A 23596-nucleotide genomic window follows, 5' to 3' on the forward strand; every position below is an offset into this window, starting at 1 on the left:
TCTTGCATAAAAAAGGGTATTGAGTCAAGTGATGAAAAATAGTTTTGCCTCTTTTATAGGTCTCTGGTAAGGCCTCACCTTGAGTATGCAGGGCAGTTTTGGACTCCAGTCCTTAGGAAGGATATTAATGAGCTGGAGAGAGTGCAGAGACGTACAACTAAACTTGTAAAGGTGATGAGATAAAGGTTTAAACTATGAGGTTAGATTGTCAAGGTTAGGGTCGTTCTCTCTGGAAAAAGTATGCTTGGGAGGGGACATGATTACTCTGTACAAGTACATTATAGGGTATTGTAAACAGATAGGGGATGTTCTTTTTCCCAAAAAAAACCCCAAAAGTGCACCAGGGGCCACCCCTTTCATTTGAAGCAGCATTGGTGTTTTTTCATGGCAGTGAGGTTGTGGAATGCCCTTCTGAGTGATGATGTGATGGCAGATTCTGCCCCCCCTCCCTCAAGAATGCTAAGAACTCCCCCCCCCTTAGGAATGTGTGATCTGAGACAATCAGCAGGAAGCTTCCTCATAGTTTTACAAACTGAGAATGTGCACCGGTCTTGGTGCAGGAGCGAGGCATTATGGGAACTTTCTTTACAGAGCTCAGCGTTTTATTTTCCTATGAGGCTTTTGATCATCTGAATGGGAGAAATATGGGAAGGCTTAAGGGCACAATTGAGAGAACTGAAGGTATGCCTGCAGCCTGTGATTAACTCTTTATTAGCCTTTCTTTCTCCTTTAAAGGTGTCCCTGTGTGCTGACCTGCCATAAATCTGCAGAGCTGCTGCAGCTGAGCTCAAAGTTGGCATCTTCCCATCTTCAGATCCTCTTTTGTTAGACTGCCAACATGGATCTTGCACGACCATGCACAGCCAAATCTACCTCCTAAATCACTTTTGACTGCCTATGGTCCAGCAAGATGTGGAGAAGAACTGACGAGAGGTCAGAAGTCAGGGCAAGATGGTGCCTTTAAACACCTCTACGCTGAGCTGCAGATTTAAGGCAGGTCATCACATGGGAACTTTTGAAGAGAATATATGCTGCAGGGAGGGAGCTTGGAGGGGGAGCAGTCGAGGAGGGTGTGGGGCAGTTAAAAAATGAGCATATGCATCGCTTCGTTTTTCCAATGTTGTGTGAAGTGTCCTCCAGCAGCATTGTGTATGTCTTTCTACCGGCGATTCACTTTGTTGCCTGCTGTAGCCAAGATTAACTTCGGGCGACTGATCTCCCCATTTTTCATCCTCTAACCCATATTATATTTATTTTAGCTGGGACAATGGAGACACTGAAAAGATGAGTCCTTGGGACATGGAACTTATACCTGATAATGGTTAGTATTCTTTAAACAAAACAAAAAAATAAGGGGAATTAAAAAGGCGGTAGTGAAGCCTCCCCAAACCTATCTGACAACTAAAAAAAAATGCTTTTTTTCAGCCTTTTTTTGTAGCATTTTTTAGACTCCCTAAACAATAAAAAAATCACCCATATGTCTACAGAGATTGGTTTAATGTAGATTGTCTTGTGTCTTTCCACTGAATGTTCAGACCTCTAAGGACATTGTCACACAGAGTCCTGCTTGCAGTCCTGTTTCACTTGCTGCAAGTTGCTTTCCACTGACATCAGTTGCAAGTGTAGGGTGCTGCAAGTTGCCCTACGTAGGCACCACATGTTTCATAAGTGTGACATAAGTCTAAAGTAGAAACAAACGAAATACTTGTGTGTAATACTTTAAATAAATTTTACTAGTGAGTTTAATTTTCATTTTTGTCTTATATTTGGTAGCTGTATTTCCAGAAGAGCTTGGCACAAGTGTCCCATTAATAGAAGAAGAAGTTCGCTCATTGCTTTATAGAAGTCTTGATGGAGAGTGGGGTTGCAGAAGTAGAGATGAAGAGTGTGATAGAATTACTGCAGCGATCAATCAGTTAATGACGCTAGGTAATACTGATGGATGGACTTCTTGATTTATGATTCTCAACTTCTATCATTTGTGTTTTCTTGTTTCTCATTCATGTTATAATTTTTTTTTTTTTTTAGATATTGCCTCAGCCTTTGTGGCTCCAGTTGACCTCCAAGCCTATCCTATGTATAGCACTGTTGTGGCCTATCCAACTGATCTAAGCACAATCAAGCAACGGCTAGAGAACAGATTCTATAGGTTTGTTTTGCTAAATAGAAGCAATATAAGCATATAAACAATGGCTGTTCTGCAATAATGTTAGACCTTATCAGCAGCTTTTATTGGCTCTTGTATAGCCACCTTAAAGGGGAACTATCATGAAAATTTAATTTTTCAGATGGACAGAACTAATGAATAATAATAATATTCTCACATAAATTTGTTTACCAAAAATGCTTACTTTTTTAAATAAAATAAATACAATTACAGACTATTAGAAGCCTTTCTCAGAGAGTCAGTTCAAGTGATTGCTGAATGCGAGTGGCAACATCTTGCTGTGATGTCACAAAACCAGTAGCAATGTCCCGCCCTCTCCTATGCTGAAGGCAAAGTATCCTTCCAACACCTCAAAGATTCCACTTTGCAGCATCTTATCTCCCACAAATCACTAGGTACCAAGATAAAACACCCTAAATATGAATGCCAGGGGTCCACTGAAAAGTTTGATATTTAGGGTTACACTAAGTATGTGGCATGTAGGGGCCCCAAATGTGAACATACCCCCGTATGATCTATCATTTCTGTCATTTCAGCTCATTTACATCTTTTTATGTGGGATGAAACTACAAAAAAGTGCTCTTCCCCCTGAAAGCCATATATTTTTGGAAAGTACACATGGGTACCCATGTCTTCCTACTCCAAAGTACCAAGCCACAAAGCTTTCCTAAGTTTACTGATTTTTATGACCTTTTCAGAAATCACCTCAAAACTTCCACAGTGCAGTATCTTATTTTCTATAGGTCATTAGGTAGCTATATAAAACTCCCTAAATATGAACCCCAGAGGTCTACTGAACAGTTTGCCCACTGTACATAGGTTTATCAAAGCACATGGCACTTAGAGACCCCAAAATATACCTTGTGCACACTAATTTCATGGCTTACCTTTTACCTAATTCATAAACACGTGGCAGCTTTATGTGGGGTAGAAACTGCAGAAATGTAGGGTGACCCCTGAAAACCATATAGTTTTGGAAAGTACACATTCTGACAATTCCAGCATGGGTAAAGAATCCTTTATACACCAAAGTACTAATCTGCAAAGCTTTCCTAAATTTAGTTGTTTTTATGACTTTTCTGAAAAATGTCTAAAAATGTTGCAATTTGCCACATCTCACCCAATTTCTTGCTAAAGTATGTTGGATGTATAGACCCTAAATGAAAATAGTGCACATGAATTTTCCCAGAATTTGCATTATGTGTTCAAAATAATTGCAATGAAATGCCCTAGAGAACATTCTCATATTAGGCTAATGCCACACATATGGAAAAACACAGAGAATCATCCCCTTCGCTGGCATCGGCAGCCTTCCTTGCCTGCGCCCGGAACCACTGCTTTGTCCAGGGTGCGTACACACGTGTCAGTTCCTAAATGCATACTCATACATTGCAGAGCTGAAATCCACTTCGTGTGCGCACCCTGTAAAAAGCAGTGGTACTGCGTGCAGGCAAGGAAGAAGGCGGATGCCAGTGGAGAGGCTGATTCTTGGTCTTAGTTCAGACAATCCAGCCCTGCGTGGCACTAGCCTTAGTGTAACTCTTGGCCAACCCTGTACCATACCAAACCGTAATTAAAATGGGTTTTCAGAGCCCTATCAATAAGTTGACCTCATTTAATTCTGCCTTGTTAGCTCCCCTCAGGGTTCAGAGTAGGAATTACAATCAGAAACACAAACTTGGGGAAAAAACATTTACAAATCTGAAGTTTATTTATTTATTTTTTTTTTTAGGAAAATCTTACACAATAGAGGTTTTTTTTTTTTTTTATATTTTCCCGTGTGAGTTTGCATACACAGTTGACCTATTGTGACGGTTTCTTCACAGACACACACACAGACACACACACAGACATATATACACACACAGCCAGATATACACACTCACACACACACACTGCTCAATATTGACAGCACTGGCGGCCAATGAAAGGCATACCTGTCAGTAAGATAAATCCGCCCCCGACTTCATAGCAGGCTAGGGGCAGGGTTGAGAGAAGCAGCTGCCAGAGGGAGCACAGTGATAACTGATATATATTAAAAACTGTATAAAATTTGTAATACATTATATTTAGAGACTTTTATAACTTCATGTGATGATTCATTTTAATGATTATTAATTTCACGATTGTTCCCCTTTAAGGCTAACAATGCAGGTGTTTTTTTTCCCCCTCTATTGGTATATTGTTGACCTGCACTTCTGAGACTCCTGTTCATAAAGGTAGCCATTAGTGCAAACTTTTTTTGTTTTTTTTCTCTGGCACTTCAATCTTTATTGAGTCATAATTTTTTCTTTTTTGATGGGCAGTTCTTTCTCCAGAAATGTGGGGCCGCTATGGTTGTCTTGTTTGCCCCCTCCGATTCCAATCTCTATATTAGTTGGTGGGAGCGGTCCTACATTTTTGGAGGCCATAACCCCTTTAAGAAAGACATAATATGGTATGGTCTCTATGTTGGTGACCTGATTATGATTTGACAGGGTACTATAGAATCATTAAAGAATTTTTTTTGAGTATAATAATTGCCTCAATCTACAATTCACCATGACACATCATGATTTGACTATTGATTTCCTATATATCAGTCTCTTTGGAGATGTTTCTTCACATACAATTGAAAACAAAGTATTTACAAAACCATCAGCAGGCAATACTATAAAACTATTTGATGAGCAGGCAAACTATCTGAAATATAGACTTCACACTAGAGGTTACTCGAAAGATATTGTTCAATCTGCATATAATAAAGCAAAACAGAGAAATTGTAATGATTTATTTAAATCAGAACCCTAAAAAAACGAACACTTTTTTTAAAAATATTTATTTTTCAACTGAATACAGTGCGGAATATAGAAAGACTTGTAATATTAGGAAATTTTTACCAGTTCTATATAGTGATCCTTGATTAAAACGTATTACTGCCCCATCCAATTAAATATAGATCACGTAAGGCTCCAACTTTGGGCTGCATACTCCAAGTGTGGTGAATTCACAACAGGATAAATCTAATTGGTTACGTAGTGTGGGAACTTTTCCCTTTGGATCTAGAGTATGCAAAACCTGTAAATTTTGTTTCAAAGGATGCAGCCTTTAGATCCAATGTAACACATAACACGAATGAAATAAAAACCTATGGTACTTGAAATACTAGAGGAGTTGTATTTATTAGTGTTTCAATTGCCACAAACAATACGTTGACCATATCACACGTTCTCTAAAAAGGACATATTCGCTCTATAGAGGATGTTAACTCAAGGTCTCCTATAGGTACACATTTTAGAAGTTGCACTCAGAAAGGTTCCTGTGACCTGAAAGTTCAAATGAATAAAAAGGTTCAAAATCAACTGCGAGGTGGCAATTTCTTACGTATTCTTAACCTGAGAGAAGCTTTTTGGATTTTTGAAATGAGTATTCCTCTAGGCTTAAAATCCAGATGGAATATTACCCATCTTAGTAATTATTTTTATTTGGTCCCTTGAAGTTTGTTTTATATTGTTACATTGTTTTTAAATGTATTGGTATTTTGAGCTATAGATGGTACTGTTTATAAGAGTTAAAAAGAAATGCACACAGGCTGTCTATTAGCCTATGATTAAGAGTTCTTCCCGAAATGCTTCAGGCTGTTTGGTTCACAGTAGCCACACGGTTTTATATTTATGACTGTGGTTGAGGATACTCATTTTATTTCATTAGTGCATTTTTATCTAAAACAAACATTGAGCACTGTTTTGGCATTAGCATCTTTGTGTTTTGCTTTTGTACTTTTTTCTTTGGGAGAAGTTTTCTAATAATAATAAACACTATTTTTGTCTCCTTTAATAGACGACTTTCATCACTGATGTGGGAGGTGCGTTATATAGAGCATAATACACGGACATTTAATGAACCAGGAAGTCCTATTGAGAGATCTGCCAAACTTGTCATAGATGTCCTTCTGCACTTTGTAAAGTATGTTTATTGCTTTTTTTTTTTTTTTTTTTAATTTTTTTTTTTTTTTACATTTTCCAGTTACATATACTTTTGTCCTGTACATGTAAATTATCATTTTTGGTCAAATAATATGGAGTAAAGGATTTGTTTAAAGCTTATTGGGAAAAACAGTATAATTTGTTCATTTGACATATGTGTTCTTAAATTTAAATAATTTACACATATGATCTCAGTGATCAATAGACATTGGTAAACTGCAGCCCTAAACTATAACCCCCATCATTATCAGGCAAAACTCACTTGGATATTAAAGGAGTTATAGCCTTAGCACTAAGCAATAGTTAATAAAATAGCATCCCCACCACATATTCAAGCGAGAGCATTTAGAATTAATGTCAACAGATTCAAAGTCTTAGACACAGGAAACACAATCACATTATACACATTGAAATGCACTTGGAACTGGCACGGAGAGATCCCCAAATGAATCTTGTTCCCCAGTGCTGCAGGGCAGCAGTACATAAGTTAAGCACTGTGCCAGTCTGCTTTTCCTGTGCAGTTGTATTTTTTTTTCTTTTTCTTTTTCTTTGTTCTTTTGCTTCTTGCTTCTTCACTTCTGTGTGTTTTTTTTTCCCCCATTTTTCTGTGCCTTATATCATGTACCTACACTAACCGGAATGGCACCGGCCTGTGTGGAGACCGACAGAGCAGATTTTGGTGTGAAAAAGCATACTCTTGTGTTTTTTGAGCTGAAATTTGCCAAACAGCCATTAAAGTGTAGCATTGGCCAAAGAATTTTCAATCCAGCTGCCCTGCTGAGGGTTTTCCATAAAGAAGCACAGTTTTAAGAAGCTGCTCTGGAATGTATTCCTTCTGACCAATGTGAAATCAAATTAATGATAACCGCACTGCTTTTTGTAACAACTCTATAACTATTGATCTTAGCTGCCTGCCTCAAACTGATATTGGTAATAGAAAGCTTTTAATAGGAGCTTCTTCGGACTGTGTTTGTAGTACTGCCCAGTTCAGTGGGATTGTATAATCTGCTGTAGAATTAACGCATAACTCTCTTTAGAATATCAAATGCTGCCATACTGCTTAATACTGTATTTTGAAAAGGGCACAGGTTCACCTCCCACAGGCAGAGTATGGCACACACAGGCAGCATAGGACAGGCAGAGTACAGGCAGTACATACAGTGCCACTGTTCCTACAGTCTGAGGTGTGAAGAGGTGAACAATGTGGGTGATTACAGCCTGAGCCTGATGTGTGAACAATGCAGAGATTAAAAGGTGTGAACAGCACAGGGGATTACATGTTTAAACAATGCAGGGGTATTACAGCCTGAATCTGAGGTGAGAACCATGCAGGGGGCCAGTTAATCTCAGTACTGATACCATTTAAATCTTACACAAAGGTAAACCATCAAAGCAGCCAGACGGGTGGGGAGCCACACAGAGGTGGGTGAACGGCCGTGGACAGCACTGAGTTAGAGGATACAAATAGCTAATTTGTTATTTTTGGTAACTGCCGTGGTGCTGATAGATCTACCGCTGTGATTTAAATGAAAATCTATAGAAAATGAATGTAAGCACTTATTCAGATCACCAATACCTCCAACTGTATTTAAAAGAAAAGTGTAAATCCCACACAAAAAAATGTAATCAGTGAACAGCCTCTTTAAAATCTTTCAATACACACACATAGATTTGCTTCTCCTCCTGTAATCTACTCGGGCCCCCTCCCTCAGCAATTTGCTTTGGCTTCTGGGCTTGCTCAGTTGTTCTAAACTCAGATTACTAAACACGCCCCCCAGTCTAGCAGCCAGTGAAGAGATGGCATTGCTGGTTCCCATAGAAACTCAGCTCTAACTGTCTGCTTCAATTTTTTTCTCCTGAGCTCAGCTTTACCATTACAGTGCTCAAACAAAGCAGGACTTTTATCAGAGACAGTTCTGCCTGTGTGAGCCTGTATTCCTGATGAAATGTATGCTGAATAAGGGTCTGTGTGTGTGTATGCTGTTTGCAGATTTAATTGTATCTGATTATGTATCAGAGGTAAAATGAAAGCTGCTATTTGCTTTAGGAAAATGTGATGGTGCTGGCAAACGGAAGGGGGTATATGCAGTACAAGTGATGCCATTTGGGTGGAGGAGGCGTGCCCAAGTGATATACATTGTAGGCAAATATAGGCTTTACATGTCCTTTAAAGTAAGTAGTAGTAGTCTGTAGTGTCTGTTTATTTTGCATAGTGCAAACGATAATGACTACACGGATATTTGTACTAAATTTACATTTGTTTGGTTTCAGAGACCAGTGTTGTTATGATATCATTCCACTGTACAACAATTTGAAGAAGAAGTTATTGTCAGACTCTGAAGAGGTAAATTAAATTTATGAAAAAAAATTAGAACGCACGCTACTGTAGCTGCCACTGCTGACCAAAAATAAAATACATAAAATTTACATAAGCATTCATTTGACTTTTAGAGAAGTGTACACAGGGTGTTGGCATATGATAATGAACATGGCAGTAAACAGCAGGGAGAAGTGGCCACAGCTTGTGTAGGCCCATGTAATGCCTTTTTACTAAATAAAAATGAAATGTACCTATAGCTCTTTAAAATATTTGAGAGATGCCAAACTCAAATGTCACAGTATCTTTAAAACTTACAAATGTAGAAACATTTGCTCTGCTGTTCTTAATGCAAAAGAGAAATAGGATTGTGTTATTTTAAGCACAATGTGTATTAGTGCTATGTATTGGTCCAGTATAATAGCACATATTATCATATTAATGAAGTGCATGTTTTTAAACCATTTATACATGAAACTGTTGCTTTGCATCTATAAGGAAGAAGAGAAAGATGCAGATGTTCCTGGAACTTCCACAAGAAAAAGAAAGGTAAAGTACAGTATACTCTGCAATATTGAATGAACAGTTCAGTGTAAAAATGTAACTGGGTAAATAGATAGGCTGTGCAAAATTACGAATGTAATTCCAATATAGCCAAAAATATAATCTGTTAAGGTTGGAATGAACTGGTGCATACTGCTTCCTTCTTTGCAGCTTTTAGTGGTCTCGGTAACCAATCATTGACTTGAGGGAGGCCCATATGGGACATAACTCTTTGGTTTTGAATCTGATCCGTGTGCTCAGGATCAAAAGCAAACTAAGTGAACAGTTATGTCCCATGTGTCCTACCCCCATGTCGCTGACTAAGATATTAGACAGCTGAAAGGAGGACGTAGTATTCTGGCAATTATGTTAGACACCCTCCCACTGCAGCTAACTGTATAAGAAATATTTTTTATTTAACTAGTTTACTTTTTTACAAAGAGCTGTTCCTTTTAAAGGGGGCAGTTTAACCCATTGTTCCACATAAGTTCAATGAATAAGGCTTGTGTTGAACATACCTTTTGTGTATTGTCTATTGTAAAGACCATTTTAAAAATTGCAGGGGGAAAAAGCTGTTAAAATGTTGTTTAAATGTCATTTGAAAGACAATTTACAAAAGTCGTTGAGTCAGAATTTAGGCGGGTTTCTGTTTGTGAATATGGAGAAAGTGTTTGTGAATTCTTCTCTTGGCTGGGGCAGCTCTAGCAAGTGCATACATTTGCTAGTGACTTCAAAAGATAACATCTTATGATGGTCACCGTCACATAACCCTTCAGTATGACCCTGCTTTCTTTATGGTCTCTGTGGTATTTAAAAGCTTCTGTGTTAGTGCATTAACCCTTTAAGTGCCACAGGACGTAGAATCTACGTCCTGGGTATCAAAGTACCTACTGTATATACTCGAGTATAAGCCTAGTTTTTCAGCACCCAAAATGTGCTGAAAAAGTCACCCTCGGCTTATACTCGAGTCAGGTGCCAAGGGTCCCTCCAGACTAGCACCCTCTCTCCTTTGTGTGCAAATTAGGCCACCCGCAACCAGACCCTCCAGTGCCTGTTGTTTTTGTTGACCTTCTTCTCCACTTACAGAGCTAGTTTACTGTTTTCTTTATTTAAAAACATATACCCCACTGATGCCTCAATTAATGTAATTTTATTGGTATTTATTTTGATTATTGAAACTTAGCAGTAGCGGCTGCATTTCCCACCGTAGGCTTATACTCGAGTCAATACGTTTTTCCAGTTTTCTAAGGTAAAATTAGGTACCTCGGCTTATATTCGGATCGGCTTATACTCGAGTATATACGGTAAGTGCCACAGGGCGTAGAATCTACGTCCTGCAGAACTTTCGGGTTTACAAGCGCTGAGCTCGCTATTAAAGCAGCGCAGCGCTTGTAAACCCCCCACAACCCCCTAGGTAACGAGCAAAGGTAGACATACTCACGGATCCGCTCCCCCCAGCGCCGCCGATCGGGTCCCTCAGCCAATGACAGCAGTGGGCACGCGATGATGACGTGTCCACTGCTGTCCCTTTAAATAGCGCCCCCCTACCGTCGCCGCCTCCTCTCCTGCCTGCACGTGTGACTGCTGTACCCCCCTGCTGCTTTCCTGCTGGATTGGTCGCCCCTGGTCACATGCCTGCCATGGGTGAGCTGAACTACAACTCTACACCACTGTTTATTTTGCTTGTTTCTATCTAAACTGTCAAAAAAAAAAAATTCTGCCTTTCTCATTATCACACTTTTTCACACATACACACAGACAACTTTGCCAAGCGCACACGCACACACGTGCACACACACACACACTTTTTTTTCTCCTTTATTTTCTTTCTTTCTTTGCTTTCTTTGGCAGTATTTTTTTTTCACTAAAACTTTTTCTGATCTTGTTCTATAATTTATTTGATTAATTTGGTTGGATTTTCGTGTTTTTGGCGTTTTTATAATTGATTTCTGTTTTTTTTAATTATTTTATTGCATTTTAACTTTTCTATTGCTGAATTTGCAGTGACATTGGTGGATCCAGGGCTCTGACCACCGATTTCGTTGCAATTATTGTTCTTTCATTGCTTTTAGTGGTTTTATTGCATTTTCGTGATTTAATTTTATTACATTTGCGTTGTTCTTTATTGCGTGTTTAGTGCCCCAAAAAATGTTGCTTCTGCAGTGTCGTTGGTAGATCTTCTGTTGGTTTAGGTGATTTTTTTGTGTTTTCTTTGCATTGCTCTTTATTGCATGTTTAGTGCCCCAAAAAAGGTTGGTTTTTCAGTGACATTGGTGGATCCAGGGCTCTGACCACTGATTTCATTGCAATTATTGTTCTTTCATTGCTTTTAGTGGTTTTATTGCATTTTCGTTATTTGATTTGGCCAGTCTTTATGTGCACCCATACATATGGGGTATTGTTTTATTCAGGGGAACTTGCAGATTGATGTTTAATAAAATTTTGGTAGTTGCCATTGAGATTTTGGGGAGAAATCTAGGTTTGTATCTGGTTTTTCCTTGATTTCTGACCAAAGTGCTGACTTCTGCAAGGGACTGTGGCCACAATTTTCCATGTAGAAAGAGAAGAGTGGTGCCTCTGAAGGTGTGCACTTTTTGGAAATATGTAGTTTGTGGGGGTTATTTCACAGGTAGGGGGGTTAACACTGAAAAACTGCAGGTAGTGCACATAGAGCGCAGCCCCCCAATTTTTTTTCGTAATTGCTCTTATGCATTGCCCCTGCTTTGGGGTGTTTGGTGGCCACCTCTTTACTTCTTCAGAATACTGACCACAGTGGAAAACAATTGATACAAGCAATCTGTGCCCCTGCAAGCATGCAAGCACTCTCCAGTCTTAAAGGGACAAAATACACTTAAAACACCTTTCTTAAGAAAGAGCACAATAAGTAGAACTTGTGTTGAAAATGCATTCTGCCTATTCTTTTAATTTAAAATCCATATTTTGCAAAGCACTAATTGGAAATTGGGTCTCATTGTTTGTGACTGCAAGTATTAGTGTTTATAGCTGTAAGTTTTGCATGTTTATTTTATGACTATGCATATGCAAGTTTTATGTCCTCTAAGTCATCGGTATACACATGCCACCACTAAAACATACCATCTTTACACAAAATAAAGCTTTAATGAAGCCATTATATCACTGTAAAGATTGCTAGTTATGTTGGGTTGAAAACCCCAACATACTGTTCTTCCACTTTAGCTTATTCTTCCGCTTCTTCTTATTATTATTCTTAGCGCCCCCCATTTTCTAAACGCTACTCCTCCTACAGGTTTAGGGGTACAATACCCAAACTCCCCACACTTCTTCGCCCTATAGCGGAGAAGGTTGCTTGTGCTTTTCTAAGCGATCCGGCCCCCCGTCTTTTTGTGGCGCCGCTCCGAACCCCCCAATTTTCCCATTGACTTTGACAGGGAAGATTTTAAAACTGCTGCCACACTTACAGCTTTGAAACTACACCCCCCAAACTTGAATCACATAATCATGGGGTCACCCCGAATGAAGCAGCAACATTTGTTGGATGACCCCAAAGTGGGAGGGGCCAACAACAGCCAATCAAATTTTAATCATTGATTTTAATGGGGAAATTGAAACTGCTGCCAATCTTACAGCTTTGAGGCTACACTCCCCAAACTTGAATCACACAGTCATGGGGTCAGCCTAAATGAAAATATGATGATTATTGGATGCCCAAAAGTGGGCGGAGCTGTGAACCGCCAATCTGATTTTACCTATTGATTTGTCGGAAATCCAACCTGCTACCAGTCTCACAGTAATAACCCCAGGGTCCCCAAACTTTTTACATTTGGTCACTAGGGGACTGCAGTTTAAGTTTTGAAAAGTGGGCGGAGCCACCAACAGCCAATCAAATTTCACCTATTGATTTTTATTGGTTTGATGCCAGATTTTCCAAACTTTGCACAGTCAGTCACTGGGTGACTACGCATTCAGGTTTGTTTTTAAAAAAAACAAAAAACCCCGCAAAGTGGGAGGGGCCAACAGCAGCCAATCATATTGTACCCATTGACTTTTATGGGGAAATTGAAACTGCTGCCAAACTTACAGCTTTGAGGCTACACTCCCCAAACTTGAATCACACCATCATGGGCTCAGCCTGAATGAAAATATGATGATTGGTGGATGCCCAAAAGTGGGCGGAGATGTGAACAACCAATCAGATTTTACCTATTGACTTGGCAGAAATCCAACCTGCTGCCATTCTCACAGTAATAACACCGGGGTCCCCAAACTTTGCAGAGTTAGGCACCAGGTAACTGGGTTCAAGGTAAGAAAAAGTGGGTGGAGCTACCAACAGCCAATCAGAGTTTACCTATTGACTTTCAATGGGGAAATTCAATCTGCTGCCATTCTCACAGAATTAACCCCAGGGTCCCCAAACTTTTCACAGTTGGTCACTAGGGGACTGCAATTTTAGTTTTGAAAAGTGGGCGGAGCCACCAACAACCAATCAGATTTCACCTACTGATTTTTATTGGTTTATTGCCAGGGTTCCCAAACTGGTCAGACACTGGGTGACTACGCATTTAAGGTTTTTGGTATTTTTGTAAGTGGGTGGAGCCACCAACAGCCAATCAGATTTTACCTATTGACTCTAAATGGGGAAATCCAACCTGCTGCCATTCTCACAGTATTACCACCAGGGTCCCCAAACTTTTCACAGTTGGTCACTAGAGAACTACAGTTTTAGTTTTAAAAAAGTGGGCGGGGCCACCAAAAGCCAATCAGATTTTACCTATTGATTTTCAATGGGAAATTCAACCTGCTGCCATTCTCACAGTATTAACAACAGGGTCACTAGGGAACTGCATTTTTAAGGTTTTAAAAAGTGGGTGGAGCCACCAACAGCCAATCAGACTTCACCTATTGAATTTTTTTGGTTTATATTTAAAATATTGCTTTGCTCACACTATTTATGTCAGGGTTCCCAAACAAGTGGGAGGAGCCACCAAAAGCCAATCCATTTCCACCCATTAGATTTCACTGGTTTATATTTAAACTGATGCCATTATTTAAATGTTAATTCCAGGGTTGTTAAAGTTTCCAGAGTTAGTCACTGGGTATTTGCCATTCAAAGTTAGAAAAAAAAGTGGGCAGGGCCACCAACAGCCAATAACATTTCACCTATTTACTTTCAATGGTGAAGTGTAAAACGCTGTCAGCCTCACAATGAATGCCTCACAATGAGTCCCCAAAATTTACAAAGTTGGTCACTGGGGGACTGCAGTTCAAAAATAGGAAAAGTAGATTGGGTCACTAACAGCCAATCAGATTTCATCCATTGAATTTTATTGGTTTAAATTTAAAATGCTGTAATTTTCAAACTATTTATGCCACTGGGTGACTTCAACTCAAGGTTAGAAAAAGTGGGCGGAACCACCAATCACAATTCACCTATTGACTTTTATTGGTTTAACCTTTTTAGTGCCACAGGACGTAGAATCTACGTCCTGGGTACTAAAGGACCAAAGTGCCACAGAACGTAGATTCTACGTCCTGGGGCACTTCCGGGTTTGGGAGCGGAGAAGCGGCTTTTCAAGCCGCTTCTTCGCTCCCCGCTCGTTCCCCAGCCTCCAGACACAAGTCAGAGGTGGGGAACGAGTGGCCCCTGGGGCGCGATCGCCCAGGGGCCCCATAGGAAATGTCAGGAAACGCTGTCTATGCGTGCCTGACATTTCCTGCTCTCCCTTCCCTCCCCCCTGGCCCCCCTTCTCATACTCACCGGATCAGCGTCGCAGAAAGAAGCTGCTGCGTCTCCTGGGTCCTTCCTCCCACCTTCACACGATGTCTGTGCCTGCTTGTCCCAGGTAAGTGTAAAAAAACACACATACACACACATAATACACTAATACACACTTATACTCACACTTACACACAAACACATACATTTTGGGTAGTTGTTGGGTTTCACACATTCAGAACAGTTACACTTACACATACTTACTTGCACACTCACTTGCACACTCACACACATGCACAAAAAACACATTTTACCACGTGTACACACTCACTTACACACTTATGTAATTTTGTATTTTTTTTTTTTTTCTATCGCATCGTTTTTATTCTTGCCTGAAAAAAATGTTTTATTGCCTTTGCGGATAGCGTATTCGCTAACCGCACTGCGCAATACCTTTTGTGTATTATTTTGGTGTTTCTACTACATGTTCTGTGATTTTGGTGCATTTTTGGGTTTTTTACTGCATGTTTAGCCATTTTATAGCATTTTCAGTTATGCATAGTTGTTGTTCGCTTGACTTTGTCTGTAAAACTTATTTGCCCAAGCCAAAATACTCAAACTGTTATTCTGCCTGCAGATATTATTAGGCAAAAAAAAAAAATGATTTTAGTGATTTCTTTTTTATTTTTATCAATTTTAGGGCTTTTTACATTGTTCTTTGTTACTTGTCTTTGCACATGGACATTTTGTCTGCTGTATTTCAATTTGGCATCCTCTGTACCCCACATAGTTTGGTAAATCTATTCATATAGGGCATCAAACTGTTCAGTAGGCCCCTGGCGTTCATATTTAGAATGTTTTATGTTGATACGGTACAAAATGTGGGGGTACATAATGGGGTAAAATGCAAGCTTTGTGACAATTTTCAGAAATGTCATAAAAACCGTTCTGTTTAGCATAGCTTTGAAGTTTGGTAGTTTGCAGTAGAGAGATGTATTTACCCATTTTTGTTTTGTCAGAATGTGTACTTTCGGAAAATATATGGTTTTCTAGGGTCTCTATTGTTAGGGGGTCTTATGCCGCATAATACACATACCGGGTGCAAAAACTGCATGAGCCGGAGCGTCTTATGTGAAAATTCATATGCACTATTTTTGCTTGGGTGCCCCTGTACACCACATAGTTTGGTAAATCTATGCATATAGGGCATCAAACTGTTCAGTAGACCCATGGCGTTCATATTTAGAATGTTTTATGTTGATACGGTACAAAATGTGGGGATACATAATGGGGTAAAATGCAAGCTTTGTGACAATTTTCAGAAATGTCATAAAAACCGTTCTGTTTAGCATAGCTTGGTAGTTTGGTAGTTTGGTAGTTTGCAGTAGAAAGATGTATTTACCCATTTTTGTTTTGTCAGAATGTGTACTTTCGGAAAATATATGGTTTTCTAGAGTCTCCTAACTGTTAGGGGGTCTTATGCCGCATAATGCACATGCCGGTAGCTTATATTGCAGTATATACACTTTGTATGCACTAACTTCCTTTTGGGGTCTCTAAATGCCAGATACATCAGTGATCCTATGCGCAATGGGCATCAAACTGTTCAGTGGACCCTTGGCTTTCATATTTAGGGTGTGTTTTCTTGGTACCTAATGTTATGTGGGAGATAAGGTGCTTGAAAGTGGAAGATTTGATGTGATTTTCAGGTATTTCACCAAAACTAGCAATTTTGGGAAAGCACTGCGACTCTGTAGTTTGGAGTAGAAAGACATGGGTACCAATTTTGAATTCGCCCGAATGTGTACTTTCCAAAAATATATGGTTTTGGGGGGTCAATGTATTTTTTTGTGTTTTTACCCCACAGAAAATGCAGTAAACGTGTTGAATTTTCAGTAGCTACCGAGATCTCCTGGGCAATTTGTATGCACTAACTTCCTTATGGGGTCTCTAAATGCCAGATACATTGGTGATCCTATGCACAATGGGCATCAAACTGTTCAGCGGACCCTTGGCTTTCATATTTAGGGTGTGTTTTCTTGGTACCTAATGTTATGTGGGAGATAAGGTGCTTGAAAGTGGAAGATTTGATGTGATTTTCAGGTATTTCACCAAAACTAGCAATTTTGGGAAAGCACTGCGACTCTGTAGTTTGGAGTAGAAAGACATGGGTACCAATTTTGAATTCGCCCGAATGTGTTCTTTCCAAAAATATATGGTTTTGGGGGGTCAATGTATTTTTTTGTGTTTTTACCCCACAGAAAATGCAGTAAATGTGTTGAATTTTCAGTAGCTAAAGAGACCTCTGGGGCAATCTCTATGCACTAACTTCCTTATGGGGTCTCTAAATGCCAGATACAATGCTGATCCTATGCACAATGGGCATCAAACTGTTCAGCGGACCCTTGGCTTTCATATTTAGGGTGTGTTTTCTTGGTACCTAATGTTATGTGGGAGATAAGGTGCTTGAAAGTGGAAGATTTGATGTGATTTTCAGGTATTTCACCAAAACTAGCAATTTTGGGAAAGCACTGCGACTCTGTAGTTTGGAGTAGAAAGACATGGGTACCAATTTTGAATTTGCCTGAATGTGTACTTTCCAAAAATATATGGTTTTGGGGGGTCAATGTATTTTTTTGTGTTTTTACCCCACAGAAAATGCAGTACGTGTGTTGAATTTTCAGTAGCTAAAGAGATCTCCTGGGCAATTTGTATGCACTAACTTCCTTATGGGGTCTCTAAATGCCAGATACATTGGTGATCCTATGCACAATGGGCATCAAACTGTTCAGCGGACCCTTGGCTTTCATATTTAGCGTGTGTTCTTTTGGTACCTAATGTTATCTGGGAGATAAGGTGCTTGAAAGTGGAAGATTTGATGTGATTTTTAGGTATTTCATCAAAACTGGCAATTTTGGGAAAGCATTGCGACTCTGTAGTTTGGAGTAGAAAGACATGGGTACCAATTTTGAATTCGTCCGAATGTGTACTTTCCAAAAATATATGGTTTTGGGGGGGTCAATGTATTTTTTTGTGTTTTTACCCCACAGAAAATGCAGTAAATGTATTGAATTTTCAGTAGCAAAAGAGATCTCCTGGGCAATTTGTATGTACTAACTTCCTTTTGGGGTTTCTAAATGCCAGATACATCGGTGATCCTATGCACAATGGGCATCAAACCGTTCAGTGGACCCCTGGCTTTCATATTTAGGGTGTGTTTTCTTGGTACCTAATGTTATGTGGGAGATAAGGTGCTTGAAAGTGGAAGATTTGAGGTGATTTTTTAGAATTTTCATAATTTTTTATAGAAAATGCTAAATTCAGTAAAGCATTGCTGTTTGGTACTTAGGAGTTGGAAGACATAGTTACCCATTTCGGATTCGTCAGAATGTGTAGTTTTCAAAAATGTATGGTTTCCTGGGGTAAACCTAATGTTCCAGGATTTTTGGCTTTGGAATGTAAAGTATGCCGTATTCTGCTGTAATGCTTTGAAAATTTAGTAATTTACTGCTGGGAGTTTTTGATCTATAGAAGTCAGAAATCTCAATAAAACTATACATATCAGGTATTGGCACGTTCGGGAGACATGAGGCTTTCCAAATCAGTTGAATTTTTGTCCATAAAATAAAATATGTTTCTGGTAGAAATCCTTATATCATGAAAAATAGCATTTTTTCTTTTTTTTTTTGTATTTCAAGCTCTAAATCTTGTTCCAGAAGTGGAAATACACAAAAACTCAGGTAGATTTGGAAAGCTCAGGTTCTCCTGAAAAAAACAATATATAGTTTGCCTACCTAAACTTAACCCTGCCCCCAGTAAAAGCCCCTACATTGAGAGAGCACAGAATGTTTACAAAACGTCTGGCACTGGGGGGAACTGAAATGATGAATTCGGCTGGCACTTAAAGGGTTAATTGCTGCCGTTCTTTAACTATTAATCCTAGGGCCCCTAAACTTTGCAGAGTTAGTCACTGGGTAACTGCAGTTCCAGGTTAGAAAAAGGGGGTGGAGCCACCAACCGCCAATCAGATGTCGTTGACTTTCAGTGGGGATATTTAAGTTGCTGCCATTCAGTATTAAAGTATTAAAACCAGGGTCCCCAAACTTTGCACAGTGGTTTTTACTGTATAACTGTGGGTCCAAGGTTAGAGAAAGTGGGCGGAGCCCATTCAGTGACTTCATGTTTTTCAACCCAACATGAAGTTTGTTCTCAAACTTCCCTTTCTAGTTGTTTTTTGTAGTCAGACAAGCTTTGCATCTTTTGATGATGAAATAGGTTGTCATCATTAGTGCTCTATAACTTCAGGCATATAATGTAATACATGCCTGGTACATAAATGAACCCTTAAACCGGACCTTACGTTATATGCTTAAAAGTATCCCCACACGATGTATGAAATTATATGTAAAGCTGCACTAAATCAAAGCCTTTTTTGGCACGAAGGAGAGGCAGAAGGTGGCAATTAGGTTGTTTGTAGATTGCTGAATTCTTTTTCTTTAACATTTAGCTAATTTTCTTATGCTAAGGCTTCAATTTGGATTTGCCAAAAATGTTTTCTGTGAATCCCTCATGACATGTGAATGAAATTTGAAAGTAAAGTGGTTAATCCTATAATAATTTTTTTTTTTGCCAGGAGTACCAACCAAGGCGTAAACTACGCAGTAGGGCACCATCCTATGATCTTCACTCCTGGAAGAAACAATGTGAGGAACTGTTAAACCTCATTTTCCAGTGTGAAGATTCAGAACCTTTTCGTCAGCCAGTTGACCTTCTGGAATATTCTGTAAGTTTATTTTTTTTTTTTTTTTATATAAAAAGGGTTTTCTATCCTATCTTACTCTTATAATTGTGGATCTGCTTGTTAAAATAGAACCTCAGATTACTGTATTCACAAACTCAGTAAGACGCAATTGCAGCTTGTAGCAATGGGTTTTGCTGATGACCATAATGCTTCCATACTGCTATTTAGTATTGGTTCTGACAATATTATGTTAAGATACCTTTAGACATATGATATAATCCATTTTCTCAGTTTAGCTTCACACCAAAAGACTGTGTAAAATGACTGATTAATTTTATCCTTGGTGCCCTTATGATGGGTTTAGATATTAGGCGCACTCGGTTCCTGCGGTTACTGTCCTTTAGAAACTGTGCTATTGCAGGACAATATAATTCATTAATTACACAGGGGACTCCAAATTTTATATTATCCATTCAGTTTGTATTCTTGGTTCTCTGCATGAAATAATCAATTTTAGTATTTCAGAACAAATAGGGAGGTATAAATGTACTGTGTGTGAAAAGGATTTACTTGATTGCATTCAATGCAATCACTAAACAATTTGTCATTTGAATTAATATTTAATACATTTTTGTGTAATTTTTTTTTTACCCCTCAGGATTACAGAGAGATCATTGACACGCCAATGGATTTTGGGACAGTACGTGAAACATTAGAGGCTGGAAACTATGAAACTCCATTGGAGCTTAGCAAGGATGTGAGGTTGATTTTTAGCAATTCAAAAGCTTACACTCCAAGCAAAAGATCAAAGGTGTGAATTTAGCATTTTAACATTTAGTATTTATCATGTTAACAAATGTCTAGTGTTAAATGTCCTACATTTTATTATAAATTCCTTACTATACATTTGCTACCTCCAAATTTCATTAAAATCACTTTTGTTTTTCTTATGTGTTTTTTTTTTCTGCTAGATATACAGTATGAGTCTAAGACTTTCTGCTTTCTTTGAAGAAAGAATGAGCAACATTTTAGCTGATTATAGGTCTGCTTTGCGATTTCACAATAGAAACACTAAAACCAAAAGCAGAAGGAAAAGGAACAGAAGCAGTTCTTCCAGCAGCAGTCCTGCGTCCAGGTATTTTTTTCACCAAGCAATCATTTAATCTCCTGGCCTAACCCCCCCCCCCCCCCCACCAAAAAAACCCTCTTTTTTTCTAAGTAAATTCCTACATTTTCTTATACATATAATCGCTATTGATCAGCCAAAAATCCAGAAAATGTACTATATATAGGGAGAGTAAGATTTGTTTGAATTAGTCAACCTATATGTGGCCAGCTTGAGGTCAGTGACATACAAAAGTGGGATTATAGATATCCCACATCAATAGTTGCTTATGTTATATTCATGAAATATGTCTGCACAAACATCTGTTTGCTTCCAAAAGATTTTCTCATGTCTTGCTTTATTTAGCACAGAGGAATATTAATGGTTTTTGCTTGTTTTCTGGTTATAGTCCTGAAAGAAAAAGACGATATGTTAAACAGCAGCCAAACTCAGAAAACACTACTATGTCCCCTGCATCAGTGCACCAACGCACAGTAGCACATAAGGTGACAAACTCTCTGGTAAATGGCAAGGCAACAGAACCAAGTACTTTGGCTAGAACCAGGAGTTACAAACGTCAGGTAGAGCCTGCTGTTCCTGAGAAACCAACCACATCTGGAACACCTAAACAACTGACTGCAAAGTCTAATCATTCTACAGTGGCAGGAAAGTCAGGTATGGCTCTCAGAATTTAAAAATAACGAAAACCAATTGCAAAGTTGCTAGGAATAGGAATGTCTATAATGTACTAAAAATTAATGTAAAGGTGTACCAACCCAATAATATTTTTTAAACTGTTGATTGGTGTGACTGATTTAACATTGAGGGTGAAAGCAATGATTAAAGGACAATGAAAGGTTAATATAAATTAAAAGTAAGTCTAAAGGCATTCTTTTTAAGTACTTACTGCATATCTAAATTCCCAGATCCCTGCTTGCTTCTCTGAGATATGGTGCTGGCAGCCTACAGCAGTGTGAAGACTACAGTGACATCACTGAAATCTCTGTCCTTCCTGTAGGCTGCCAGCGGCACCCTTCCTATTCTCTGAGCATGTGTGTAACTTGATCCTGTCTGCTGTTCTGAGCTACACTTGTTCTCCAGCCAATCAGAAGCGGATCTGGCAGAGGGGAGGGGGGGGGGGAGGAATGAAACACATGTGCAGTATGAAGCAAGGAGGGAAAGGAAGGGAGAATACCTTTTTAGAGATGGCTGCCTGTTCTAGAAAATGTGAAGTAAGTGTGACTGAGTAAATATTTGATTAGGTGAGCCAAAAGTGTGGCGTTTTTACTAAACAATAGGACTATTGGGCAGTATGCAATTTTCATTACAGGAGCTTGTTTAAAAAAAAAAAAAAAAAATAGATGATTTCATAAAAAGGGGGTGATTATGCCATGACAATGTATATTTAACTAGTTTCATAATATAAAATATAAAAAGCTAAATTTGTTGCAGGCCCCCAGTATTACATATACAGGCACCAAACATGCTTGCAGCCAATGTATTTCAGGAATTCAGTGTCTTGTGGACCATCTATTTTAACATATTAGTCTGGTGAAAATTTCTTTTTTTTTTTTTTTTGCATTTTCAAACAAACAAAAAAAAACAAAGGAAAAACAGATAAAATAAAGTAACTTGGCACTTACATCATCATTAAGTACAATCATTTACATTATATACTTGGTGACAGTTTTAAGATAGAACTCCATGTGGTATCAACTTGTCAAGGTACACCAGGGGTTATGTGTGGATTAATCGCCCGTAGCCTGGTGAATATTTCTTAGTGTGAGCATGGCTATATGCCAGCAGTTTGGATCAAATGTTATTGTCTGATACACTTTTAATAATAAAACTTATGTGTCAAAGTCTGCTTCATTTGTAGGTTAAGTAGACTATGGCACTTTCATTTTGATGATGACTTGTGCAGTGATTCTACTCAAACAGGGAGACTGTTTAGTAATGTATGACAAGGAAATAAGAAACAAACATGCCCATTCTTTTGGAGGTGGATTTATTCTGAAAAAAATACTAATTTTTCTGTCCACAAACAGCTATGATAGAAAATGCTGCAAAACTTCTCAAAAGCCAGAATACGAGTCCCAACCAGGCATCCAATCACCTAATCAAGAACAATGTGCCCAAAGAAAAGTTGGAGAAAGATAAACCATTGAAACGAAGGATGAAAGCATCTTCAAACATGGCCCTGCGTGGTAATAATTATTTAAAATATTTTTTTTATTTATTTATTAAAGAAGAGCTTAGTAAACAACAAGTTTGACATTTTAGGTAAATAGGTATTACAAAGCAGATCGTGTAACACAACGCCTGTGGGTAATTTTGCTCATCATGCCTGGCATTTCATTTAGTGCTTGCTGGTTATACTGGGTACATTTAAGTTGCACATTTTACCACAATTTGAATGACCAGGCCACAATTTGAGCTCAATTTGAGACTTGGTTTGCCAACCATAGGAGCTAAGGCAGGGGTGGGCAAACTACGGCCCACGGGCCACAGCTGGCCGCCGACTCCGTGGCAACCTTTAAAGAATTACAGGCCCTGGTTGGTTGTGCCCCGTGTGTGCGCGCAGCTGGGAGCCGGGGGACAGACGCAGCCAAAGGAGGGAGGAAGCAGGAGATCGCTGAAGGATGGAGCTGGGGGGGAAGCTGTAGGTCGCTGGGGTGGCAGAATAATAAGTATAGTGTGCAGTTTCCTCTCTGCTGGCTGCTTCTACTCCCAGCTTGCTACTCCGGATGCTGTCACTCAGTCCCCCCCCCCCCTTCCTTTTCAGGTGCCATTGATCCGCATAGGGTTCTCCCTGCTCCAAATGCTCACCGGTGCAAGCCTTCACAAACTCCTTTACTCTTGGCACAAGAAGGGGCACATCTTATCGCAACTGCAGGGAGGAGGGTTTGGCAGAACAACGCTCCTTAGTTTGCCGCCAAGAAGCGGAATGCAAACTGCACTTCCTCCTACTGACTTCCTTCTAATGAACACTAGAAAGTTTTAGATGTAGCTTATTAGATACTGACACCAGTTCTGCTACACCCAGCTCCTACACATGGAGTA

The 23596-nt window shown here is 39.1% G+C and overlaps 1 protein-coding gene across 1 annotated transcript in view; it reads left to right on the plus strand.

The window, feature by feature from the left end:
- phip (pleckstrin homology domain interacting protein) overlaps positions 1 to 23596 on the plus strand; it is a 101214-nt gene that overhangs the window by 71639 nt on the left and 5979 nt on the right. The window contains exons 29-39 of the mRNA XM_002936206.5: positions 1260 to 1321; positions 1774 to 1929; positions 2029 to 2149; positions 5987 to 6112; positions 8404 to 8476; positions 8948 to 8998; positions 19321 to 19470; positions 20087 to 20239; positions 20400 to 20563; positions 20943 to 21208; positions 22582 to 22740. Of these exons, the coding sequence (XP_002936252.2) occupies positions 1260 to 1321; positions 1774 to 1929; positions 2029 to 2149; positions 5987 to 6112; positions 8404 to 8476; positions 8948 to 8998; positions 19321 to 19470; positions 20087 to 20239; positions 20400 to 20563; positions 20943 to 21208; positions 22582 to 22740 (1481 nt within the window). The remainder of the gene's footprint in view (positions 1 to 1259; positions 1322 to 1773; positions 1930 to 2028; positions 2150 to 5986; positions 6113 to 8403; positions 8477 to 8947; positions 8999 to 19320; positions 19471 to 20086; positions 20240 to 20399; positions 20564 to 20942; positions 21209 to 22581; positions 22741 to 23596) is intronic.

Source organism: Xenopus tropicalis, chromosome 5, assembly GCF_000004195.4.
Source record: "Xenopus tropicalis strain Nigerian chromosome 5, UCB_Xtro_10.0, whole genome shotgun sequence".
NCBI lineage: Eukaryota > Metazoa > Chordata > Amphibia > Anura > Pipidae > Xenopus > Xenopus tropicalis.